The sequence below is a fragment of the Synchiropus splendidus genome, chromosome 15 (assembly GCF_027744825.2).
Source record: "Synchiropus splendidus isolate RoL2022-P1 chromosome 15, RoL_Sspl_1.0, whole genome shotgun sequence".
NCBI lineage: Eukaryota > Metazoa > Chordata > Actinopteri > Syngnathiformes > Callionymidae > Synchiropus > Synchiropus splendidus.
Window position 1 is genome coordinate 13,394,272 of NC_071348.1, and position 27,185 is coordinate 13,421,456.

Consider the following 27,185-nt stretch of genomic DNA (forward strand, 5'->3'; position numbering starts at 1 on the left):
CACATGAAATAAAATAATTTCTGAAAAAGATTAACAACTAGTAGTAATAAAATTAAAAAAAAATCAGAAAAGTAACATCATAGATTTCATGTTTCATTTTTGCGGTTCTTTAATATATGAAGTAGCCCGGTTTTTGCGTTAGTCCGTGTTCTCGGTTCCAAAGATGCCGCATCACGCCACCCACTGGCTGGGGGAAAAACAACTGCTTGGAAAAAAAAACACCCCTCAAATATCAATATAATGTATCAATGTGTAATTTCGGTTGATCATAAAAATATAAAAGAAAGAAAACAAAAACCATCAAAATAAATATTTTATAATTTTATTTGACGGTGACTTATCCAAGCTGGTGCACGCCAGATTGATCTCAAAGTCATAAAAAAAATGTGGATTTTATTTAAGCACACTGCTACAAAATACTGCTAACAGTCGAACGATATGAACTGATCATATATACTTTATAAATATAGTATAATTGGCAAACTTTATTTTTGATTAAGTGATTATTGGCTTTTAATCGGTAAAATTAAATTCACAGTTTGGAGATAAATAGATGGTTTATTTTTTGTCAATAGCACTGAAGATGGAATTACCTTAGAATACAGGCGGGGCAGAACCAGAACAGCCGCAGCAACATCAACTTCGGTGAAGCAGTTTTAGAACCTGCTTGTCGTCACCCGGACCAATAGAGGCGCTACAGTAAATAAACGCTCAATGGCGACAGTAAAGAAGAAGATATACCTTTAGCATTAGCCCTTGGGCATCATTGCATTGCAGCGATTCCTCCGCAATAGAGAGTTGCGCTGCAGAACCGCTGCTGTAGCTAAATTTTGAAAGCAAACTGTGGAAAGCGACTGCTTAAAAAAACACATTTGTGTTTATATCGAACTATTATTGTAACAAATGACAAGCCGAATCATTTCCGCAATTGGGCGTAAGATCAGCCTTCAGAGATACGATTGGCTGCGAAGACGTGTTCTTGTGAGCTATTGGATAGTCCAACGTGACGATTGCTTCAAGGATATGTTACAAGACAAGTGAGTTTTCTGGGCTTTACTTCGTCTTCAATTCATGTCGTGTTTTGTTGAGGTAGAGAAACCGTACCTATTCGATAGGTTATCTTTCGTGCTCTGGGCTGTTGCCTCTAACTACACGTTCAAGAACAAATAATGTTTTTATGTTGAAGGACAACCGAGTTTAGATCTATTCATTGACTGCTGGTCCAACACATCGAGATAACGTTTATGTTATACTGTCGATATTTTATTAGGGTTATGTATGCTATATAAATACTGGGTGCACGTAGAGATAATTCGTGTCTTTAGGCTTTGATACAGCCCAGGTTTAAGTTCCTCAATCCTGTGACAAATGATCAACTCTCATTTCTGCGGCCGAAAGTGAGTTTGTAAACACAAGTTGAACATAACACAACAACAACTGTATCACGTTGAACGTTACATAAGTCTTCAATAATGATGCCCGAGAAACCATGTTGAAATTTGAACTGCCTCTATTTAGGTGAATGGTTGCACCAATTCAATACAGCATCTATAGAGTCTTGCTGACAACCAACAAGAACAGAAAATTAAACCATACGGCAAGATCTTGATCACATTGCATTTCAAGTTATTATAAATCATTCACATCTGGTTGACTTTCTTTAGTTTGAAATGTGAAAATGCAGCGCACTAAAATTTTTTAAATTATTGTCAGGTTAAAAATGTGTAAGCCACCAAGTGTTGAGATTATAGACTTCTTTTTTCTTCTTCTTTTTTGAAGTTCTTATATGTGTGTGGTACCCATCTAATATCTATCATCTAATATTTTTTTAAATTCTGCCTCCCTTATCAAAGGATATCCCTGCTTGGTAACTAGGAGGGAGAAGAAGTCTGAGCTGCGGTGATATATTTTGCAATATTGCCTATGGATTCTTCATGTTGATGTAAGGTAAAAAAAAGAAAAACAAAACCTCTCCTTCTGGTTCACAAGTTGTTTTTCAACTCTTCCAGCCTGGAGTTGCCCGCGTTGAGTAGAGCTGCGGTGCGCTTGAGCAGAATAGCGGCTCACCTAAGCACAGCAGCCATGTCCACCAACTTTCCGGATTCAAATCCATTGTCTGCCAACAGTGATGGTCCCACTGCTGCTATTCTTATTATTGGAGATGAGATACTGAAGGTAAAATGTTCTTCACTGCTCCCCTATATCACATTTAGATTTTATTTTGAGCGCACTAGTGACTGCAGCTTTGAGAAAAGTACCCGAACAATTTCATCTGTATGAGATGCCGTTGCTTTTCTATTTCAAAGGACAAGTTTGTCACGTCCCATCAAGTTGTTGATTTGTGTTTTAAACACAAGGCCTTTGATTTCAGTCCAATGCCACGTCTCCACTGTGATATATGCTCATTCTGTCACTGCTTTTTTTTTTTTTTTTTTTTTTTTTTGTAATTCCAAACCTTGACGTCACTACAGAGTCCTTGTGTTTGACATCCAAGTGATGGTTTGTAATGCAAGCTCATCGCGCCTGTCTTCATTTCACGTTCAGGGCCACACAGTCGACACCAACAGCACCTTTCTCACAAGAGGGCTGCGGAAGCTTGGCGTGGCCGTGCAGCGGATCACAGTGGTGCCGGACGTACCGGAGGTTATTTCCAAAGAAGTTGCCGTGCTTTCCTCTCAGTACACTCACCTCATCACCTCCGGAGGAATAGGGCCCACCCATGATGATGTAACCTTTCAGAGCGTTGCCATGGCTTTTAAGGAGGAGGTTTATTGTCACCCAGAGCTCTCCATGTTGGTAAAGGAGTTCTTCGGTGCAGTAGATAAGGATAGTGCCCCAATGAAGTTGGCGATGGTGCCTCGCTCTGCTAAACTCAACTATGGAACTGACCCTCAGACTGGGAAGCCTCTTCGCTACCCACTGGTGAGTGATTGAACAGACTGCTGTCTTTTGAAGACAGTTGCAATACCTCCAATTTAGCAAACTACATAGCGGCTATAGCTTCATCACCTATAGCTTTAAAGTTTTTGCTGGAATCCTTAAACATTGTAATGTTTTGATTCTGTCTGAACTCTTTGGTTTCCAGGTGAGTGTACGGAATGTCTTCATATTTCCTGGGATCCCATCATTGTTAGAAAGAACGTTCTGTGGGGCGGAGCATCTCTTTGCTGCTTCTGGTACCACTTTTCACACACGTGAGGTAAAAAAAAAAAACGTTATTAAACATTGTTATGTAACGTAAATGTGCTGATCACGTTTCTTTGTTTCAGGTGTTTGTGGACGCTGATGAAACTGACATCGCTCAAGTGTTGACTAAACTTCAGGATGATTGGGGAAAGAAAGTGGCTCTGGGCTCGTACCCGGACTGGCTGAGCAACTACCACAGAGTCCGGCTGGTGCTGGACTCTAATAGCATAGAAGAGGTGGAGAAAGCACGGGGCCAGTTGGTGGACGTGTTGCCTGAGGGAAGTGTAGTGCCTTTAGTCACCGACCCAGTGACTATCGCTCCTGCTGAGGTGTACGGACTAGCCAACACAGGTAAGATGACTCATCACAGAGAAGCCTCTTTATGAGTAAAGATATTGAGGTTTATTTTTCAATCTTTTCACCTTGCTGCGAAAGGTTCCCCACTGGGTAAAAAAGTTCATTGTGCTCTGAAAACTATTGAAATGGCACTGGATCAGTACTCTTCAGAGCAAATATGTGTCGGCTTCAACGGAGGCAAAGACTGCACGGCTCTGCTGCATCTCTACTATGCTGCTGTGAAACGGTAAAAGAAATCCCAAAATAGTTAAGGCAAAATCAGTAACCAATAAGGCGTCTCGGGACTGTGGTATTTCAACATTACATTTCAACCTCTCTGTTCTCACACAGAAATCCTATTTGGCTTTTGTTTGCCAATGTTAACATAGCAAGGCTGCACACATTGAAAGCACTGTAGAGAATTGTTTTGACCAGATTATGGAGCCAACTTGACCTGCTAAGTGACTAACATTGCTAGTATGTATTAATACTGCTAATATTGCTAATATGCTGACTTGGCAATAAATGTCTCAGAACCAGTCATAAGCCATGGCCACATAAGTGAAAGTATCAGAATCAACTTTATTTCCATGGTGTTCCAGTGGGGATCCCACCAACTAGGAAAGTGCTTTGGAATAAAATCAAATAAAACAGGAGGAAAACATCCTCTGGGTGCCAAGTAACCTGCAGGCTGTGGGTTTGAGTCCCAGTGGACTTAAACCTGTGACATTCATTTGAAAAGGAATGAAATTTGTTATATGATATATGAGTCATTCTCTTGTTCCTCAGTCTGTCCTGGATGGGTCACATGGTCCCCTAACTAGCTGGGCTTGGCTTGAAAACCTCTTCATAACAGCAATAATTTCCTGACAAGATATATGCTAGAAAACCGAGGAAAAGTGTTTACATTTTGAGTCATCGGCCAATCACACATAGGGGATCCAGGTCATATTTAGAGGATATCAGTCGATATGCAATTCTTTTTCATTTCAGTCACAAGTGCCTGAATTTAAACATGTATGAGTGATGCACCTGATCACTGATAATTCTTATTCCTGTAAGCAAAAGTAGGCATGTGTGGTTCTCCAGCTATCCTTCTATCGCACCCTTTCATGTCCCATCACACTTGTCTCTCTCCTTCACTCAGGCGCTATCCTGATGGGAAAGACAAGGTGAAAGCTCTTTACATCCGCATTGTCTCTCCATTCCCAGAAATGGAGCGATTCCTCCAGGATACGATAAAGAGGTGACATGGCTGAGGAGTCATCAGTGCTGTAGTTCTGTTTCAGTTTCCCATGGTTTATTCCAAGGTCTCACTCACTTCTGCCTCAGATATGACTTGGACCTGTTCTCAGTGGAAGGCAATATCCGGCAGGCACTGAGCGAGGTGCAGGAGAGGAAACCAGAGCTGAAAGCTGTCCTGATGGGCACGAGGAGGACTGACCCCTATTCTCACACGCTTACACCCATGTGTCCCACTGACCCCGGCTGGCCAGACTACATGAGGGTCAACCCTCTGCTGGTGAGAATCACACTTGTCAGAGAAACTAGGTGTCAAATATGTGACGGGTTTGGTTCGTGTTAGTATGTTACCACAGACAAGGGGAGGCCTGTCTTTTTAGGTTCATGATGGCAGGCTTTCAGATTGACCCCTGCTGTGTGGGAGCTGTGTATAGACTGTAATATGGATGCAAGTCTTTGAACCAACGATAGCTTGACATTAAATTGTTGAATCTGAGATAACAATTTGGCCCTGTGAGCGCATAATAATAGTGATTTTTTTTCAATCCAAAAAAATCCAGACAGTATATATAATGTATAAACTTATAATGGTGGAATATTAATAAAAAATATAGTTAGGTTTAATGCAGTCATTGTCTTATCATTGAGAACCGTATAAATCTCTCAGTTTTGCTGTCGTTTTGAACTTCTATTTTTTCTTTGAAATATGTCAGGAACAACTATAAAATGCTCTCTTTTTTTTGTCATATAAATGTCGACAGACCGCAATGGAAGACTGTAATTCAAAAGTTATGTCGGAAACATCAAATGGCACAACGAATGAATCCATGCTCACGTTGTTCCGCAGCTTCTTGTGTGTGGTCTCGGGGTTTGTGTGAGTCATACAGATGTTGAGTTAGTGAGAGAATCCTGTTGGTAATAAATCAAGACAAATATTGAAATGATTTCATTAGTAAAACTCCAATTCTTAGGTTTTGAAATGAAACCTTTGCCAGTTTTCATTGAGCTTATTTTTGTTTGTCTTGTTAAAACTGTGGCGTTATGCTGAAGTTTGGTTTGATCATTTGATTCACTTACCGATGAAGCGACATGATGTGAGCACACCACTAGATGTCACTTGATGTTAAAAACAAAGCCACATGGAGGTCAGCGTCTTTGGCAGCACTGCTGGTGTGAATGTTTTTATAATAATAATGATAATAATCATAAGTCCCTAGGTCCCACAAATTTCTGTTCTCCCAAAACACAGTTCATCTACAGATTTCAGAAAAAGAAAATGATTTCACCCGACAATGCTTGGGTTTTATGTTGCAGGACTGGAGTTATCACGACATCTGGGCCTTTCTGAGGACGTTGTACGTTCCCTACTGTATCCTGTATGACAAAGGGTAAGAGCTCTTTCTCTTTGTTGAACGGCTGCTCTTAGAGCAAACTATATAAAGCAGTGAAGAGCGGTTTAATGCGTGACACTCTCAGTGATTATCATCAGAAGATACAGAGGCTCTGATTCAGTGTTTGATCAGGAGAGACTTGAGTCTTCACACTAGCTGGAGCCTTTTTTTCATACTAACTAGATGTCCAAACTTCACTGTGTTTTTTGTTAGCGATGCAACCTGTGAAGTGATGTCTTTGTTATATCAGTAGGATGTGATGAGATTAAGAGCACTTGCAGTATCATTTTGGTTGCATGCGAAACTATGTGTGGTCATATGAATCAGGTCTCAAAACACATTTAAAACTAGTAAAAAAGCTGGAGTGGATGGCCAGGTGTTTTTTTCCCAGTTTCTCTCGGTGATGCTGGCTGTATTGTGCAGGTACACTTCACTTGGCAGCATGGACAACACCTGTAGAAACCCAGTGCTCCAGGTGGTGGACGCTCGAGGGGTGACCCGCTACAAGCCAGCATACCAGCTGGAGAACGAAGATGAGGAACGAACCTCGCGAGCATGACAATGCTGTGACCTTTTTTTAGTATGAAGCCAAAAGACGCAGGCTATTCTGGTTATTATGTCTCACACCAACAAGAAGCCGTCTGTGTTAATCAATAGAAAAGGTGTGTGTGTTACTGAATAATGAGCCTCTTTTGTTGCTGCATAAAGCATCGATCAGTGTCATCCCTCGCTGTTGTCATGTTACTATTTTAGGTCTCACATGCAGATGGTCGCCTGCAGAGCTTGATTGATCTCATTCACCAATCCATTTGTCTTATTTCTAAATCCAATTACGGCCAGCTGCCTGGAAAGACGGCCTGCATCAAAACTTATTAGTAAATAATGTGGAAAGGTTTTGACTAAATCTGGTTTCAGAAGACTCGGCGTGCGGATGGGCCGGTGAAGGTCAACCGGCAGGCTGCTATTGATCCATCAGTCTGTGAATCTCCTCCGTCGTCTCAGCTCACGCGCCCTCATCTTGTAGTTCTCCTCGTGGACCTCACGGGCGCGATGTTCTCACGTTTTCCATTTAGCCGTGGCGATTACAATATATTACCGTCTCTGTTTCCAGACATGATTGAATCCAAGCCCATCGATCCTCGCGCTCTCTCTCTCCTCGTCTGGAGATTAGTCAACAGCGAGCAGGCTGGATCGATACGGGCCGATCTAATAAAGCGGGATGCTTACGAGGCCACCGCAGGGCTGCACACGCCGTTGGACCAGCAATTACCACCTTCCACACGGCCCCCACAAACTGATCTGTCCGGGCGTCGCGGCCTGCTTGATTTATTCATGATAACAGTAATAAAAGAGGCGATGAAGTGAGGCTGTGTAATCAGAAAACCTAATGGTTTGTGTTTTGGCTGCCGCCATAAATACACCGGAACATTGTCTACAATTATGATGTTTGTGTGAACGACTGCAGCCCGTGCTTTTAGCGCTGCCATTCACAGCAGTTCTTCTTCACAGACCGCAATATGGCTCATGATTGTGACTGAATAGACGCCCCAGCATCACCTCTGTGCCTATGTGTGCCGCAAACTTGGCCAACATGAACAAAGCGCAAGGGGAAGCTGACAGCATCAGTTACACACTGTGAAACAAGGTCGTCGCTTAATAGCTGCTTTTGCACTGTAGGAGCCTTTTGAGTTCGAGGCAGACATTTTGGTGATGGGGGCTCTTTTTTTCCAAACCAGAAAAAAGGGCCCCCATCACCAAAATGTTGTTGGTGGGTCCGTTCACTTTAGAGTTCAAGCCATGGCCAGGGCATGCTCATGTAAGTTTGCCGGTTTGCTTACAGCGAAATTGATCGCACTTCACCGTGAGCCGGTTTGAGATTACAAAGAAAATAATAGGCTATTTAGTGTGTTTTTAACAACCAATCTAAAATGTCAATGCTCAAACTCCATGTTCACCTGTCGATGCTGGCGGTGGGTCGAGCTGCAGCTTGACAGGTTTGCGCTGGTCAGGAAATTCTCACACAAACTGAAATAAATGCCCCATCAGATATCTAAATATATGGGGGTGGGGCTGGCGGGAGGTTAACTTCTTTTCTCAAGAATTTCAGAATCAAGAAAAGTAAGGGCTCCACGTTTCACTTGCAGGTCAGAAGGTCTGGTGCTTTAGCACCACTAAGGGTGACACAGAGCATTGCAGCTGAGACACACACACACTAGACAAACTACTCGGCGATGTAGTTGTCTCCATTGGAAGTTCTGTGTATGATATCAGTGGTCACTCGGGAGAAAACCTTTATATGTATTCTGACGAACAACACACAAGATACATAGTTTAAGTCACACAACAACGTTGGATGTTTTACTATCATGGATTCAAACACGTTTAAAACAGAATGAAAGAACTCCCAGATGGGACCACACGGTGTTGTGCATGCTGGCAGGAAACATTTCATCATGGAGTCACAATGTGACACACACACTGTCGTTCCAACTGCAGGACAAGTGCTTGTCAATCTCCTTGGGTGGAGTCCATGGATTCAGTTTTCTGTTCTCTAAATTTTGCTGCCCACATCAGTATTTGCAAGTAGCCTAAACAATTCTCTGCAATTGCCACAACGTAGTAACATTTCTAGGTGCTATTCAAAGTTTAAAAAAGGCAAAACTGTGAAGCAAAATATCTGTTGCGAAGTTCTGACCTAAAAGTCTGAGCTGGTCATCTAGTAAATTAATAATTGATATTCATTTTCAGTGACTTTGATGATGCTCAAACAAGTGTATTATCAAGAACAGGACATCGATGAAACCTATTTTTGTTGAGTTGCTTTTGTCCTTCAGCAATTACACAACTCATCTTCTCTCTGCTATACAAGCTGCCTTCGTCTTTTCCTTCGTCTAGTACTTAGTTGCATCAGACACAACCTCACAAGAAGCCCGGGTCACAATCCCCCAGCACAGCGGGACACAAGCCTGGTTTGTTAGTGTTCACCTGCACCACCCCGGCCCTTTGAGTTACACCCTTGCGTTACATGGATGTCCTCTACGGAGAGCTTTGCGTATGAAATCTCTGTGGCCTGGTAATGAAAGAACACTAGAACTTCATGATGAATGAATAGCTACAGCCAATTTTTATGTTTCAAATCGACTCTGAATAGCGAACTCACATCTTTATCTTGTCGTTCTTTCTTCTTGACGTACTTCCTCAGAAATCCAAAACCTTCTCAAGTCTGCTCTTTTACTTCTTCCATCGCTATATATATATAAAAAAAAATCTAAATACTTCCACTTCCGCGTGAGCTCAAGAATCACACAGACTTCGAAATTGGTTCCGACGTCCTGGTATTTTTAGTTATGATTCTCCTCTTTGTTCCAATGTCCTTCATGGTTTCCTGCTGATCTTTTTTAATCTCCCCTGCAGGTTCCTTCCTTCATGGCTTTATCAATATTTATCTTCAAATCACTTCCTTCCTCTTCTTATTCTCACCGTTTGTTTTGATCTTCCTTCGAAAGTTTGATTGTGGCTCTGAAGCTGTCACAGTTTTGGGGAGCACAAAAAGAAATGATTTGCCATGTTGGTTTTGCTGTGATCTCACCTGCATGTTCTTCTTCAGCTGATGTGGGAATGTCTTAAAATGTATGTCTCTGATTCACATCACAGCTGTCTGTTTGTACAAGAACACAATCTTTCTCTCTTTCAATCTGTTCCTCAAGTTTTCAATAATTGTATATTTATTTTAATTATATGATATGTTATTTATAAGTTGGCTTTCATATCACAATGCATTAGAATATTGTGATATCATGATGTATCTCGATATTATTGTATTCCAACTCAAGTATCGTGATGCAGAGAGGATGATAATACAGTATTAAAACAAAATATGGTTATGTGTGTCTTTCTTCTTGACATACTTCCTCCCCCAAAACCTGCAGTAATCTGCTCTTTCACATCTTCCATTGCTGTATAAAAAAAAAAATCTAAATTCTTCCACTTCTGCATGAGCTTAAGAATCATACAGGCTTCAAAACAGATTCCGAAATATGAGGTTGTGTTTAATACAAAGTGAAATACATTCTCAAGAAAGATGGCTTTTAAATGCAAATGACCAATTAAAATAGAAATAACATGAGATGTTAGTTTAATAACTGTGAAGAGAGAAAAACTGAAAAATTGAGGAGACGAAGAATAAAGTTTGAAACCAAAAAATGCTTGTTATACACTTTTAAAATATTTCTACAATGTCTGGACGTTCTGTTCTTAATTTGAAACAGCAATGGATAAAAAAATAAATGAAGATGATATGGTGTGACAGAACACAGACAAAAAAAATCTGATTTTGGGCGACACGTTTTCCCCAAAAAAGTTGAGTTTGTTTGCATAATTCCTCATTCTCCCGATTCCAGTCCATGACTTAAATATCAGAGTGAAGCATCTCCGTCTGATCCTCATATGTGAGCCGGTTCAGGTGCCTGTGATGCTCTTCTTTAAAGAACTCTCTATAATCCAATTCTCCTCCGGTTCCTGGAGTGTAAAGCGGGTGGAGCAGCATGAGACAGCAATTCATCCTCTGTCCGGGGACTGATGCTTAACTGGAAGGATGAATAGACACCTCTTTGTTAAGAAAGAGAAGCAAGGCCTTTGAATCTCTCCAAATTACCAACCGGTGTAAAGCCAACCGAGCCGATCATCATAAATGGAATGTCGGCGATCAAAGTGTGACATTTTAGGCGAGGGTGAAAGTGGGAGAGAAAGACCGAGGAGTGTGGTTCGAAGAAGATTTCTTTGCTTGTTGCCTGTGGAGTGTGACTGACGCAGCTCATTTGTAACTGCTTTTGGGATGTTGAAATAAAAAGCAGCCTCATAATCCCAAGTTTGTCACGAGTCACAGTCTGGCAGACCCCCTGCTCTTATCAGCACGCACAGTCTCTGAGAGTGGACCGGCTTTAATGTAAAGAGCCACAGTGTGGAAAGGCCACAGAAAAGCAGCTCACATCAACCGAGCTGAAACTTCAACAAGATAAGAGCGGCGACCAGAGTCGAGTAACGCTCCCCAACAAGATTAGAAGTGGATCAAGAAACTTCCTTGTTTTTGCTGTGGCTTCGAACAAAGAAAACTGCTCACAAGAGATACTTTAGATGAAAAATGCTTCCTCCAAATCCAGACAACTTGACGTCCGTGAAATGTCCAGGCCACCTTCATTGTCTCTTCTACTCCTGGGTGGCAGAAAAAAAAAGAGTATTGCTCACATTGGAGCTGAGAAGATCACTCTGACTATGAGCGTTAAACTTTCTTGGGTTTTAGGTCCAAAGGGGGCTGGAAGACCTTGGGTCTCATGTAGAGGTGCTGCTGTGTCTCTGGATCAACCCATCCATCTTCTTCCGCTTACCAAAGGTCAGCTTCCAGAGGCAGCACTATCCTGAGATGGGACATAGATAAAACTAGACACCAACTCATGTGTCTTCTCTTGGTGTTCTCCTGGCTTTTAAACAGCAATTTGACACATTATTAAACATCGAATGAACGGAGCACCATCCCATTGCTGACTTTAACCCCGACATGCTGCCAATGGAGGTTGCCTTTTTCATCAGTATAGGACACAGATATTGATATATAAGGGAAGTTTGACCAGGACTGAATTGATTTCCCATTAAAACTGTGGAACGCTTCCTCGGATCTGTTTACAAGAAGAACCAAGCACAAGCAGCTAATGTGCACGCACTCCTCCTGTGTCGAAATCTGCTCCGTCCGCATTTGTCTTTGTTTGTGTGACAGCTGGAAGCGTCTGAGAAATAACTGCGCTGTCTAAAACCGAAAGAGCAACAACAGTGAGACGAGTAAGCCCGGTTTGTTGAGACTACTTCTAAAAACAAAGAGGGAGAAAGCACACAATGGACTCACCATGTGACCTTGGTTGTTGAGATCATCATCCTTTGGGCCTTTTTATCCTTGAAATTCTACAATTCCAGGTGAATCGGTTCGACAACTTCACCCATCAGTTGTCATGCAAACTGGTGAACAAAACATCTGTTGTTGCTGTGAACATAAAAATGTACCTTTTTACACGTCTTCAGTGGCTCAGTTCAAACATGTTGTCCAGGTATTCATTTATTTTACTTATTTATTTCCCTCTATTTGAAGTCATGTGATCTGGCAGTGGAACAAGTGGAAGAAAGACATGCATAGTATTAAAATGAATCTGAAAATGACAAGTGATTTGGAGAAGGAGTCAAGGCAGAGTCAATGTTCTCACTGACTCCGGTTTATTTTGTGCAGTTTTGAACTCACCGTGAAGGTCTGTCATATTGTGACTGGGTGGTTATGTAAGTGAACTTTCCCCTCTCTTGTCAAATCTGGTTGAAACTCGTATTGCCGAATGTGCCGAGCAAACGGCATTCCCCATGTCTGGGCCGAGTCAGAGTCAATCAGGAGTCTTTGCATTATCCCGCTGGGATTGGCACCAACACCCTTCGACACTTCATTGTGAGTTGTAGCTGATGAATGAACACATTATTGAATTAATTACAGTTTTCGGTCGGTGGCACATTACAATGATCGAGGAGAAACATAACTCCAGTGAACAAGTGCAGTAACCATATCTGACCAGTAGAGGAATTGAAGTCACAGTCAAATTCATTTACACATTGAAGTGAGAGCCCACCGGACTAAGAAGTTTGATCATAAGGTGAAGTTCATGTAACTTATTTTTCAAAAGCAAATCTCATTTTAACCCTACAGTGGAGGATTAAAATACGTGTCATACCCACCTGTCGATCTCATTTCCTTCCTCATAAAAATGTTCCTTACAGTCTACTCCAATCCTTTAAGAGACAACCTATGTGCAATATGTGCTCCACAGATCAGTGAATGGACTGTCATCACCTGGAATGCTTTTAACTGAAAGCAATTTTTACCATGGGAAATACATGGAACTCACCCACTCCGTTTCGGAATCAAAAATATAGCTAGTCACTGGATAACAAGAGTGGGAGGAGAACGAAAGAGTAGAGCCATTGTGCTTGGAGGAGGACCCAGGTGGAACCAGCCAGACAGGCTGTAGTGTTCGGAGTTCAGGGTAGCTGAGGTAAGTACCACATTTTCTCTGCCATCACACATTTCTTAGGGTCCTGGCACTGCAGCTGTGACTAGATGCCATATGAAATTTAACAGTAAAATACTTTGAACTAATTACTTGTTTGTTTACAATGAATACTTTGGAATAATGTTGTTATTTAGAGTAAACGTTCTGTGACTATTGCAGGGTAATAAGATAGTAATAACTGCTTTACAATGATTATTTACAAGCTAATATAATACAAGAGTATAAAACGAATAGGTGATTAAAATTGGGTAATAAATGTTCCTTAATCTAAAGTGAGACCCACCTTTTGAAAGCAAAACACTGGCAGACATAGATTTAAGATAGAGAATATAATATCTTTTCAACTGTCCTCAAACTGAGGAGTTTACTACACCGCGACTTCAAGCAGGGAGTTGGCTTTGACATAAGTGTGTTGTATTATTCATGCTTAATAAAAACACAAAGCCATTTATATGCATTAACAGTTTACAAGAACACCTTCTGCCAGTACAGGTTTGGAGCTACGTTGTTACCGTGAGACCATACGTTATTAGAGACCTCAGTTTAGACGGAGCTGAAGAAAACACAGCTGAAGCAGGATTGAATAAACAATATCTGACGTCACTGCAGTTCTTCTACTCCTGTACAACCCTCAATGTCATCGATGATGTTAACCCAGTGGCTATAACAGTCCTTGTTGTACATTTCAGTCAAGCTCTTTCAGTATTCGTATTGTAATAGTTTACCTGAATTGCACTTGGCTCTGTTGCTGTTCCTGAATTCATTTGTGATCCATTTGAGAGATATACTTGTAGACCTGTGAGAGGATGGTGCATTTGTCCAGAGAAAGCTACAGGACGCGAAAAAGTGAATGTACGGTGGTTCTGAAAACAATATATTGGCCTCTTTTTTCCTCAGTCATTCTCACAGCCCTGGGATGTACAGTACACAAGTGGCGGGTTGAGTCTGCCCCCCTGTCTGATGGATGGAGGAATGTTCCTGGCTGTGACAGCTGCAGCAGAAGACCAGATGGTGATGCATGAGCGAAGGATGAAGTGAACTTCAGCGTTGTGGCTAGTGCAAACTAGGAGCTTCTTCCCAGATGATAAATTCAGTGGTGATTCACTCCTCAGTGTTTGCCAGAGCCAACCGTCCAACAAGAGTTTGAGAATGTAGGCCACGCAAAAATACAGGCATTCATGTAACTCCTGTGTAATTTGGAGAAGACGGAGATGAAGAAGAAGACTTTTTTTGGGGTCTGGGAGCGAGTGCTTGATCCATTCTGCCAAGAGAGAGTCGAATCAGGTGCCTGATTGAAAATGAGGTCAAAGCAATAACTTCAATGTGCCTCCATGATCACAAGACTGTAACAAGTCCAAAACTTCCCCGGGTGAATGGATGAAAGAGGCCTGCGCACAGATCCACAGTCATTCATCATCTAATGATTTAAACGTTCGCAACTGAGCCTCACCAGCGTCGTCATTGAAGGCAAATGTGTGTTTGTTTTCTGTTCATGACTGATCACCTCCAACTGTGAGAATCAGAGGAAGGTTCTGTTTGTTGGGGAAATGAAGTGATTGTTGCCGCACTGGGATCCGACTGAATGAATTGAGTCTTGATAATTGCACAAATGATGCTCCTCGGTTCTGTTTCCTAGGTTAAAATAATAAACAAATTATACCTTGATCTAAACAGAGCAGTTTTATTTGCAGTGACATTGTTTGGAGGACTTCAGTGAGGAGAAGAAAACAGCCTCAGATGTCACTAAAACAAGCAGCAAGTTGCTGTTAATTCGTAACTGAGCAGGTAGTTAACAACCTGAAGTTCAAAGATGAAACCTTTTGTATTTTTTTTTTTCTGTGTGACCCAGAAACTGCCTGTGCTTCAATAATTCCATCGCTCTTGTATTCACCACCTAAGCACCAGCAGCCCCACCACAAACCCTCGCCATGAAAATTTCATAAAGGTAATAATGATTCAAACATTCTAGAAGAAATACTGAAGAGATGACGTTTGATTTCACTGACATACGTGAGAAAAAATGCCCTCACATCTCACTGATCACTGTCTGGTACTCCGTCGCAAACCTCTCCTGCCACACGACCAGTTTGTCAGAGGGAGTGCATTAAAACAACTAGTCACTAATACAGAAGTTTTGGCTCAAACTTCATAGAGAAGTTAAGCTGTTCAGACTAAACAGAGAGGGAGTCTGCGAGTGACGTAAACCGCCTCCTGGAGTGTGTGAAGGATTTCATGTTCGTCTTTTCTCTAAATCTGATTATACAGTTCCGTCCATGCAACATCTGCAAGAGATGTCAGAGAGCCGTGCAGGCTGGGACGATTGTTCTTCATCTTCACTTCATTAAATGGACACAGAGACAGGAACAAGGCTGAGACCCAGAGGGGGGCACTGGGAAGTGTGGTGAAAAACACGACCAGACGCCTCAAACTGTTTGAGGTCCTTGGCGTTTTTTCAACTCGGAATTCAGATTTCAGTTTTTCTGATCTTCATATGAAAATCTGAATAGAATCTGAATCATTCATTTTGGATTTAATTATTGTCTGGTTATCGCTGTTTTTAAACCATAATAATTCAGGTCAAGCAAGTGAGAATACAAGTTTATGTTGCATTGAGGGTAGTGATGCTGGAGGGCTGCTGGAGGATGTGTACTAGCTGTGTTCCAGGGTACGAGAGGCAGGGGAACGAGGGAGAGGTCACAGATCAAACTAGAAAACACTCCGCTAAGAGCTCAAACCTCTTTTTTTTAAATTCGTACAAGACCCCACGCAGGAGATAAAAGAAAATTCTGAAAAGCCTTTGGTCCCGATTTTGCTCCTTCCTATCTAAGGATGGTAAATGCCTATTTATTTGAACTCTAAATCCTAGAAGAGAAACCTTAAGTCTGGGGTGAGTTAAAAGTGAATTCCTCCAGATAATTTGCCCTAAAAATGGAGCCTGACCATCGTAACTGTTTAACGGGATCCAACTGAGAAACTAGGAAGCAAAGGAGGAAGTTTTGACAATAAAAAATGTGCATTTCAAGTCATGTCATGATGGGGAGCTAAGTCACGGCCTTCTACTTGCATCATAGCAGTGGGTTTCCTCTGTGACGTCACACAGGCAACATTTGATTTTCTGTCCAAATAATTACATATTTTCACTAGACGTAGTCGAAACCCACATCATTGTTTGTAGCAGCATGTGTGTGATCCAGGGCATGAGGCAAAGAGGATGTGAAAATAACTTTTATATCGCCATAGACTTCCATTCAGTTGAACCGCCTGGAAGGGGCGGAGACTTAGGCTCCCAGTGATGTTTCTTTTGGGGTTGGTATTCTTCTGTTTGAATATCTTATTTGTGTGACCCCTTTTGTTTCACCTGATGTTGCATTGTTGCTACATTGGGTGAATCGTATTGTAATACCTGTTAAATAGTTGTCTGTTGGTGAAATAAAAACCTACTGGACTACATCCTGCTCTGACTTGTGTGGAATCCTTCTGGATATTACAGTATTGTATCCATTGTATATACATGTAGTTAGACATCTTAAGCATTTAGTTATATTAATAATAATCCCAAATGATTTATAGAATCAATTCTATGCACCGTGAGCAGAAGACGGTTCTTCAGGTCGACTGTGGACGTATGAGGTTGAGATGGTGGCCAACCATGGAGACACGACTTTGGCAATAGATTTTTTTGTTGAGGTTTGATCAAGGAAATAAGTGATTCCCAACACACTGCCTTGACTCTGCATATAAAGCACTGACTTTCATCCAAAGCATTTTATTTTGCTGTTTTATCAAGCACGAAGTAATATTCTCTTTTGACTGTCGCCTTGTTAAGGCTGCTGAGAAATTAATTTCCCAGCATGGTAATTTAAATTCTGTAATTTAACTGTGATGTGTTAAGGTCCAGCTACCCAAGTACAGAATCCTGGAACCTGAATGTGTTGTACACAGCAAAGGCCAAATGGAGAGGCTGTTTTGGCCTCATGTGTTTCACATTAGATCCTGATAAAGAGCCGTCTCCAGTCTTGTGATATGGAAAGTGTTGCCTGTTCAAGTCTGAATCCAGTGAAAACAAGAGCTCTCTCCCAAGCACATTTGTAAATGTCACGCAGCACGTGAACAGTATGGTTTTGTAAGAGCGATGCTACATTTATCTCCGCATGCCATGGTGGAAACTCTGACATGGAATTTTTATGACTGTCCACATTTATATAACGTGGCAGCATCAGTCCATAATCGTCATGTTTCTGTGGGAGGAGGAACCACATTTCATTCTGCCACGACACAAACATCTTGTTTGTTGACGTTTCTTTCTTGTCAAAGGAGTGAAAGTTATGATTTACACAAGCTCATTTTAAACACACAGTCATGGGCAGCATGGCAGATTTAAAACTTTATTTCAAAAGGATTTATTCACAGCGGTTTTTGAAGGGAATAGTTTTGAAGTGAATCCACAAGATAGTAATCTGCAACAACCTTCAGGCCGTATTCAGTTGACTATAACATGTTTTGATTTTCAACTGTAAAATATTATATGTGTATTATAATATGTATAATATATTTCTTTCCAGCGCAAAATCTCTGACAGAATATAGTTTATAGCTTAATTTGTGACAAAAACATGAAATATACTATTACTACTACTACTACTACTACTACTACTACTACTACTAATAATAATAATGAGAATAGCTAGAAGAAAAGTGTCATGTAGAAACACAATTTTATCATTTACAATTTTCATTTAATAAGATATATTTCATACATTTCATACATACAGAATTTTCTGTCAGCTTGCAACTTTTTCCTTTGTTCAATTGAATGTATTTTTTTGTTGCTATTAAAACAGAATAAATTAAACTTTAAATATGATAAATTAAATTTCAATGAATTATGTATTGCTATGCAAAACACTTTGTATTATCTTAGCATTTGTAATAATATTACATTCATATCATTATAATATATAATATTTTATAAAAATCATGTACATCATTTTATTATGTATAATTGAGGAAAATAAAAACGTTTTCAGTAGATTAGAATAATAATAAAAACAGTAGTTTTGTTTTATTTTTTGCCAGGACTTGTTTTTATTAATTTAACAGTAACAGTAAAAACATACAGATGGATTTTAAGCATTCAGCAGTTGTCAGTTATTTTCATGAACAAAACAAAACTGAGCAGCTTGAAAAAAGGTTAAAAAAAAAAGGTAAACTGAGAATCCTCCAGTCAATAAAAGATCAACCTCATATCTTGATTTCATGAATCTCTTCAAAAAGTGTAAACCCAAACTTCAGCGATTTCCACTTGAAGGTTGAAAGGGAAGCTGCTTCCAAACAAGAGTGACAAACATGTCATCACACACCATGAAATAGAAGCATTAGCGCTGTTATCCAGTAAAATTGCTTCTCTGGCTTCTGAACAGCTCCCACATTATAGACTATATAAATGGAAATGCATTTATTTGGATGTCTAGCCCCGTGTTTAGGGACGATGCGCCATCATCATCATCAGGGAGACGAAACGCAAACACGACGATGAGATGAGATTGTGACACAGAAAAGGTTGAATTAGCAAGTGTGAATATAAGAACACAATTTCATGATCTTGCATGCAAAAAGATGGTTTTGTTAAACATTTCTCAGCAGGTCTCTTCTACGCCTGGGGTGTGTCAGTATATCTGTAAATGAAGGTCTCTTCTGAATAATATTGGATGTCACTTGATATACACATGTTGTATCTGTTGCCCTTATGCTACTGTAGTTTGAGGGGCTTCGTATACTGAGTTATTACATGTTATTACCTGCTACATGTTGCGTGAAAGGATCACCATCCCATGGCTTTACCTCCATCTTTCTTGACCGAGACGCGCTGCCTGCTGTGTCAGGATATGCCGCGGAAGGCAGAACATGCCTCAATGGAAAGCCTAATGCGTCAACAAGCAACACTGAACACTGCCTTTGGGGTGTGTATAAGATGCAGAAGCCCACTTTCAAAATAAGAGTCTTATGTGTGGTTCATTTGAAACATACCCTATTATGCTTTGCAATGTATTAGGAGTAAGAAAGATGAAACTTCAAACATCAGTAGTGGACTGTGAAAGGACCATGACTTGTCCAAAGGAGTCAATGGAGAGATGTCTAACAATGTCACCTAATGTTTGCTAGCTTCTACCTCTGATAGTTTTGATAGTACCTGTAGTTCAGCATTCTGCTGTGACCTCATACATCTGACGTTTGATTTGTAGTCCTAATAATTACGTGTGTTCACAAGCAAATAAATCATAAATTACATGACATAGACAGTCGAAACCCACATCTTGTTTTATCACAGCACATGTGTGATCCAGAGCGTGAGGCAAAGTGGACCAAAAAATAACCCCCTACTATATTAAGAATAAAATTTGATGACTGATGAAAAAAACAAATTATATAATAATAATATCAATCTATATCTATCTATATAAATACATATATATATATATGTCCTCACACCACCGCGTTGACTAAAACAAACATTTTGGGACGGACATATTGGCTTGGGAGTCAATTAATACCAGGAGTCTATTGGGTATCTTATCTCTTCAAGCTGCATGCAGATAAAAACTCGGCTCAATATCCCCGTCTGTTTCTCGCATTACAACAACCTTTTTTAACCACAAGGTCATCTTGAGTCCCAGAAGTCTCCTTATCTGCATTCTCCCGAGTCTTTCCTCGGTGTGTGTGTGTGTGTGTGGATGCGTGTGTTCCACAAATAAAGTTGTGGCAGATACGTCAAATAAACAAAACCAGCTGACCTCAATCTTTTATTAATGCACTCACGTGTCGAGTCGCCGCGGTAGTAATGAAAAAGGCTCAGATTGCAGTCAGCTCTTCACAGAAGAAGCAATTTTCTTCACAAAAATGTGAAAGCAGGAGCAGGACGACACAAATAAAAACACAAGAATCATGAAAATACAGAACATTGCGGACAAATCTACCACAAGCAGGATGATTCTGACTCTAACATCTCATAGATAGTGCTCCGTGAATAAGGCATCAAATCATCGACTCAGTTATCCATTACTTAAAATATTGAAGTAGCAGTAAAATTTTTGGTATTTTAACCACAAGGTCCAACTCACTCACTCTAGAACGTCACTAGTGGTGACAATATATCAGATTAAAAACACTTCTCATCCCAGTTGCCAAGATAAAGAGTCCTTTTCTGATTGTTCGGCAACATTTTCCTTCAAATATTTGAACACACAAACCCCTTAAATGCCAGTTAAATAACTTGTTTTCACTGGTGCTTTCTAACATAAGATGTGTATCAGACCGGGGTGCATTTCTCTGGGTTGAACAGATTTAAAAATAATAATAATAAAACTGCTGAAACGGATGAAAAAAAATGACGCTAGGTGATTCATAAAAGCAACCCCAAATTTGGGACATTTTTTTTCAAATTCCAATGACAAAAAAAAAAAACTTTTTGGACAGCACAGGCGCAAAGTAAAGATGAAAGGCGGAACCAGGACAAACAGACGAATGTCCGTATTGCTGCGCGAGGGTTAAGACGATCGACGATAAACTACATGAATAAAAGCAGGAAAATAAATCAGGGTTTAAATAATGATTAAAAAAGGTGAACTAAAACTAGAATATTGCTAATGTACATCATTTGGGAGAATATATTAACTATCTAAACAAATTCTTTGTGGAAAAAGATAGAAAAACGGTTGCATATCTGTACAGCAAACTCACCACCACAGCCACTCCTAGGTTTGGATTAAAAAAAAAAAAAAAAAAGTAATTTGATCCCATAAGGGGGCGCAGCAGCCTCACCAGTCTGATCATTGTGTCGCTAACACACGTCTTTTATCGTATTAAAATACAAGTGTAAACATGAGAAAAGTCAAATGTCAGCGTCAGTGCACTGTTTTTTTTTGGCCACTGAAAGGAGGTAAACACATTTCTGTGATCCAGAAAGATTACTTTAAAAAGGCCGATTGTTCGGAGTCAGTTCCTGAGAGATGGAGAGTCCTAATTGGTCCTGATCATGAAGAACTGTGGCGCTTATAAGCTCATGACTGGACGATAGTACGTGGCGAAGAACGGTGCAGAGTCAGCATCGTGGACGGGCGAAGGGCTCAGGTGGTCAGTAAGAGATGGAGCAGGACGGTCACCAACAGCGGGAGTGAAGCTGTTCTGGAGGGACGGCCGCTGCTGTACGGTGCTGTGCCTGGAACAGAAGAAGTATCAGCACAGGCACACAATCCTTCAGAAAACCAGAAGTCAGTGTTGGTGAAGAAAAATTGAGTCCCAGCCCGACTATTAGAGTCTGGCTCCGACCAGAACGCAAGTCTGGTTCTGATCCACAGAACTGAAATCTAAATATTTCACATGTACTTCTCTTTGATGTTTACAGTTGGGCTGTGTCAAAGTGATTTTAAGATTCTCTAACTGGTTTTCAAAGGTCCTAATGATCTCCAGCAGAGGTCTGCTTTCACACAGCGAGCCGCCAACGAACTCGACCGCGAGAACACACACCCTACTGGAGCCGTCAAACAGCATTTGGCCTTTTTAATTCTTTCTCTCTTAGTATTTTTATAACCATATTGATTTGTTTTTGAATTTCACATCTCCTGACACATGGTTTTAACTTCCTGTTTCCTGGTTCCTTGAATGTTTTACGCTCCTGTGTGTGTCACTGGACAGGGTTTCCTGGTTCTTTATTAACTTGCTTCACCGCCATGTTTGTTTCCTGTTCAAGTTTGGTTCTGGACTCACTCGTGACATGAGTCTGCAGTTCCACCATGACAGCCTCAGCGAATCACAAATGGCAATTTGACTTGGATTGGACTACTCTGGAATAGTCTCTTGTGACAACTGTTGCAGTGCATTATGGGCCTTGTTTTGCTTTGAGTTTGACATCCAAACTAGTGAGTGACATTATCTCAAGCCTCAAAGTTTATTTTTTTATTCATCAAACTCTTGGACGTCTGCTTCAGAGTCGCTCCAACTTTCTTGTTCGATTTCCTCACGATTTTAGAGGGCACCACGTGTGACATGTTTGGTCATCAAAAGTGCAAAAAAAGTGAGCGGCAGCACGCACAACATTAACATTGAGGGCTGAGTTTCTCACCTTGTATTTGCTGGGAACCCTCCGAAGCTGCAGTGGAGAAGAAACATGTGATTATTGTAAAGTTGAGGGAAAGAAAGAAATTGCTGATGAATCATTTTTGCTCACTTAACTTTCTCAATAAAAGTACAGCGCGGCAGAAGAAAAAACGAGAAACAGACAAATGACCAGGGGGAGCTATTTACCATTACTCAAAGACTAACGCCATGAAAAATGAGTACTGACTGCCGGTGCAACCATAAATATGTCCCCTATGCAAATTCTCTTAAAGGTCGGATGAAAAAAGAGTGTGAGAGGCACGGCAACAGGAAAAGATGGTGTTATGTAAATGAGTGAGGGTGCGAATGATCCAGACTACAGCGAAGGGGATACAGGAAATGGGGAGAAACGGGTGCAGAAGCAAGAAAATTCAACATGACAGGGCGAAACCAAGAAGTGGACAGTGGATGAAAGGCGGAGCAGTGGCGACCTGAGTGAGAAAGTACGGCAGAAGAATAGAAGGTTGCGAAGATTGAAACAAGGTCAGACAGAGAGAGAAGGGAGGGAGTGAAAGGAGACGGTGGTGTTTGTGTCTGGGCGTCACTTTCTCAGCAGGGGGCGGACTAAAAGGAAATAATGGAGAGAAGGATGGAGAGATGGAGGGAAGGGCCTGTGGAGAGAGAGAGAGAGAGAGAGACGGAGGGCAAAAGCATACTGAGAGTGAAAGGTGGAAACAGTTTTAGGGGAAAGAAAGGCGCGGTCAGTGAAACGCCGGTGTGAGGACGGAGGGGTCGGAGAAGAGGGATGGGGCTGCACGGACACAGCTGTTATTAAATCGATCTCAGGTTTGTGTCCACCGCAGACACACAAACACACACCGACAAGTGTGTATTGATGTTTCTACAACGGCATCGCTCACTGACCGGACTGAGATTATTAGAGAGAGCGGTCGAGTCACGGCGAGCACAACGAGGAGGGTTTATTAATTGAGGGCTGAGGAGCGTTCCGGGAACATCTGAGGCCATGAACCTACAGGTCTCTGCTGCAACATGTTGCATCGACAGACACCGACCACTAAATTACTCCCACACCTCAACAACTAACAGCCATCAAGGGGTTAACGAAGCATTAAATAGCATGCTGCGACTGGGCATCGCTGTGTGTGTGTGTGTGTGTGTGTGTGTGTGTGTGTGTAGGCAGGAAACGGACTGAAAAAAAACCTCCCAGTTCAAGACTATTACACCCAACAACCACTTTTTCAAAAATCAAAATGGATTAAAAATATTCACATTAGCACAAACTGCTTTGCCGCTGTCCATTAGTTTTTCAAACGTTTCATTTGAATTGTCATTTTCATAATATCTATATTTGTGTTTCATTTCAGTTGACTACAATTTTTGGTCTGGATTTGATTTTGCTTCTTTCAATAGATTATTTTTGCTTTAAATTTCTCATTTGTATTTAATTCTTAGATTTTAAATGCGATTTGATTTGTGTTTTTATTCAGTGCAATTTGAAACTTTTATTTTGTTTTTGTGAAATATCGTTTGGAATTTTTATTGTAATACTTAAGTGTATTTTTCAGGGGTGGGGTTTGATTAAAAAATTAATATAATTAATTCGCGAATATGTGATTAATTAATCTCAATTAATCGCAGATTAATCATATGAGAATATTTGCCACAAGAAGCCACATTTTTCAATTTGAATGAATTTGGTATGTTACTGAATGAAATGATGGACCCATATATACATTTAAACAACAAAATATTGTTTATTTTGCATCAGTTTGACAATGACACAATAAATCACGATGGTGGCTATATTCAAGTTATATTATTCAAATTATTATTTTTATTATTATTATTGTTGTTGTTATTATTATAGTATTCAAATTAAATTACATTAGATTAAATTAAATTGTAATTTGTGATTTATTAAGAAAGTCCCACCACTAGTTTTTATTCAACTTTTATTCTTTTTTGTGAAATATCGTTTGGAATATTTCATTGTATTTTTCTTTTTTATTTAGTTGGCTTCATTTGTGTTTTTTTCCATTTCAATTCAGATTTCATATAAAATATTTAAATCAACATGTGATTCTGCAGTTCTTGTACGACGATTCATAAATTACATTAATTCATTTTGCACTGTTTTTTTTAAAATAGTGAACAATTGTATGTATAATTCTCGTTAATATATATTCATCACTGATATCAACATCATAGTTCTCGTCATGGAGGTTTCTGCCACAAAATGGCGGGCGGAGGCTGACTGCAAGTGTGCGTGTGTAACAGAACCCCCTTTTGTGCCACAGTGTGCCACAACGCAGCTGGAGGAAGCCATTTCATTTGTGCCAGGAATTAAAAAAATACATCTCATGATAAAGTTTAAAAAAGGAAAATGGCTATTTCTATTTTATTTATTGATTTATTTATATATTTTTTTTTCTTTTTTCAAGGGAGAAAATGGGAAGAATCCGTGACCCTTAATGATCCAAGTCTGGACATGCATTCATGTGCTGAGTTCAAAGGGTACAAAATATTCAGAGGGGCGTGAGGGCAGGGGGCTACGATTTAAGACTGGACTCAAGAAAAGAAAAAGACGGGAAGAGAAGGGAAGTGCAGAAGCAACGGCGACTACAACGAATGCAATGGTCCACTCGCAGCAGGAGAGTGTCAGGAAAAAGAGGAGAGAAAGAGAATCAATTAGAGAGAGAGGGAAGTCGGGCTGGGATGGTTTTCTGGTGCTAGGACGGCGGATGGAGGCGTAAGCAGAGCGATAAGAGGAGAGATAAACAAAAGAGGAATTTGGGTGGCGAGGTGGCTTGAAATAAGCGGAGGTGACCACCTTTAGGAGACGCGGCACTTGAACCACGTGAGCTGGAGAGAAAACAAAAATGGTGGCTGATCCGCGGATGATGTTAGGGTTCTCTGACACATGCTGGCTCAGTAATGTGGTGAGGGTTTGGTCATTTAACGCAGGGGTCACCCCTGTTTTTTTTCTCTTCTGATCTCACTCAACATGCGGCAGGTTTGGGCTACGCTGTTTTGACAAAGCTATCGTAAACACATCGGATTCTCTGCAGCCGAAATGTGTTATATATCGCCATGAATAAAATGATTCCCTCTTTTGTTCAGGAACAGCAAAATACATTGAGTAAATGTGTACGTAAAATCACGATTATTTAAATTATTATGGAATAAAAATAGAGAATTGGACTATTTGAAGCCAAAATATTGCCTATTCTGCAGAGCATTTAATTTTTTGTGGTTTATTTAATATATCCTGATCTGGGCCTAATATGGATCCCAGGCCATGTAGAAAAATACAAATGCCAACACAAAGACAGGAATGACCCCTAATCTCATGTTGATACCAATATGAAGTCATAAACTGAAGTAGGGCTTGAAGAGTTCACTTCCTTCTCATTTGAAGTGCTGTTCTAACTATGACTGTTGATCTGAAAAATGTAATGAAACCTAAGAAGATTAAACAAAAGAGTGACTCCAAAAACCTTGGAAGGTTTCCGTCATGATGTTTTTAAAATAAAACTGACCTGGGACTGCTGCACTGTTCATATTCAGATCAGTTGAGTTTGTGCTTCAACAAGGCAAGTATTATCAGAATAAAGTCTGCTGTCCTTCATCCTCCCTGTGACCCTGGAATAGTCACCATTAGTCTCTTGTGCCAGTGTGTGTGAGTCAGTCCTGCTGCTTCTGCTGTGTTCTTGGGTTAAATTAAGACGATAAACACACACTGACACACTGGAGACGAGACCAAGGGACTGGTGTGGTGAAGTGACCTTGGAACAATGAGGAGACGCACCTGACTTCTCACTGTCATTACTCTGCCCTTCAGATAGGTGTGATGCCTGTGTGTGTGTGTGTGTGTGTGTGTGTGTGTGTGTGTGTGTGTGTGTGTGTGTGTTGCGGGTAATTAATTCAAACTATCACAAGAGGGCAGCCCCTCATGGATCTACACCGCTGCTCTTCACAAAAACTAGTTTGGAGCGAGAGACGGGAGGCACGGGGATTGAAGTCCAGATAAGAGATGAGATGCAGCTGAAGGACAAGAGCTGCCACCATCCAGGGCCACACACACACACACACACACACACACACACACACACACACACACCAGTGGAGCTACCTGTCAGATAAAAGAGAGGAAGAGGTGATGCGAGCGGATTCATGTTTCCGCCTGTGGGTGCTAACGCTTAAGAGTTCCACAAGCTCACAAATATGATAAAAGTTGGAATAAACAAAACACTTCAGATGACAACGGTTAATGTCTGAACGCTCCAGCTCTAATAAACTGCTGTTTCTGTCTCACCAGAAAGAGAATAAAATCATGATGACGTCGGTGAAGACAATGAAGAACACAACCTTTATCAAACTGGGGTTTAGAGATGTTTGGGTTTTGAAGATTTCCAAGATGGATGGATGGATTGCTGCAAATAGTCTAATGCTCTAAAACACTCTCAGATTCAAATGGCCATTTTTTTTTTTCATTTATTTATTTCTGTTGAGTGAACCATTGGCTGGTGAAGGATGATTTACATTAGTTTATTGAATGAATTAATGTTTATTTCAATCCTATGAAATAATAAAAGCCAAAGAGAAAACAGCTTCTCCTGGCTCAATTAAAATACATTTAATGAAATAAATTTATAATAAATAATAATTAAAAGGGACAAAAGAATGTTAATACATATTTCAAAAATATGTATTGAATAATGATTCAAAGCAATAATAATTCTATATGATAATAATGACAATAAAAATAACAACAATGATAATAATAATAAATAATTGTGTATTTTAACTTTGTATTATGA

General features: G+C 40.4%; 2 protein-coding genes across 4 annotated transcripts in view; one reads left to right on the forward strand and one right to left on the reverse strand.

Annotated features, from left to right (window-relative positions):
• Positions 1 to 737: 737 nt before the first annotated feature.
• Positions 738 to 9,979, forward strand: flad1 (flavin adenine dinucleotide synthetase 1). 3 transcript variants are annotated; one of them, XM_053887740.1, is made up of 11 exons: positions 738 to 1,037; positions 1,854 to 1,942; positions 2,010 to 2,175; positions 2,545 to 2,922; positions 3,086 to 3,199; positions 3,270 to 3,537; positions 3,622 to 3,769; positions 4,670 to 4,768; positions 4,855 to 5,044; positions 6,079 to 6,152; positions 6,579 to 9,979. In XM_053887740.1, the coding sequence occupies exons 2-11, from the start codon at positions 1,935 to 1,937 to the stop codon at positions 6,712 to 6,714; spliced, it is 1,581 nt and encodes a 526-aa protein (XP_053743715.1). In that variant the 5' UTR covers positions 738 to 1,037; positions 1,854 to 1,934; the 3' UTR covers positions 6,715 to 9,979. The 3 variants fall into 3 exon arrangements, with proteins under 3 accessions (XP_053743715.1, XP_053743717.1, XP_053743716.1); XM_053887742.1 differs by having other exon boundaries at positions 1,036 to 1,089; XM_053887741.1 differs by lacking the exon at positions 738 to 1,037 and adding an exon at positions 1,052 to 1,397.
• An 8,390-nt stretch (positions 9,980 to 18,369) lies between these two features.
• si:dkey-246i14.3 (ephrin A4) overlaps positions 18,370 to 27,185 on the reverse strand; it is a 43,590-nt gene continuing 34,774 nt past the window's right edge. Inside the window, exons 4-5 of the mRNA XM_053887157.1 lie at positions 22,370 to 22,396; positions 18,370 to 21,466 (exon numbers count right to left, since the gene is read on the reverse strand). Coding sequence (XP_053743132.1) covers positions 21,375 to 21,466; positions 22,370 to 22,396 — 119 coding nt within the window. The 3' untranslated portion in view covers positions 18,370 to 21,374. The remainder of the gene's footprint in view (positions 21,467 to 22,369; positions 22,397 to 27,185) is intronic.

Bases quoted from the DNA above. Each gene is read 5' to 3' on its own strand.
- flad1 (XM_053887740.1), top strand. The intron at 2,176-2,544 runs GTAAAATGTTCT...TTTCACGTTCAG, and splicing joins TTGGAGATGAGATACTGAAG to GGCCACACAGTCGACACCAA. The intron at 4,769-4,854 runs GTGACATGGCTG...CTTCTGCCTCAG, and splicing joins CTCCAGGATACGATAAAGAG to ATATGACTTGGACCTGTTCT.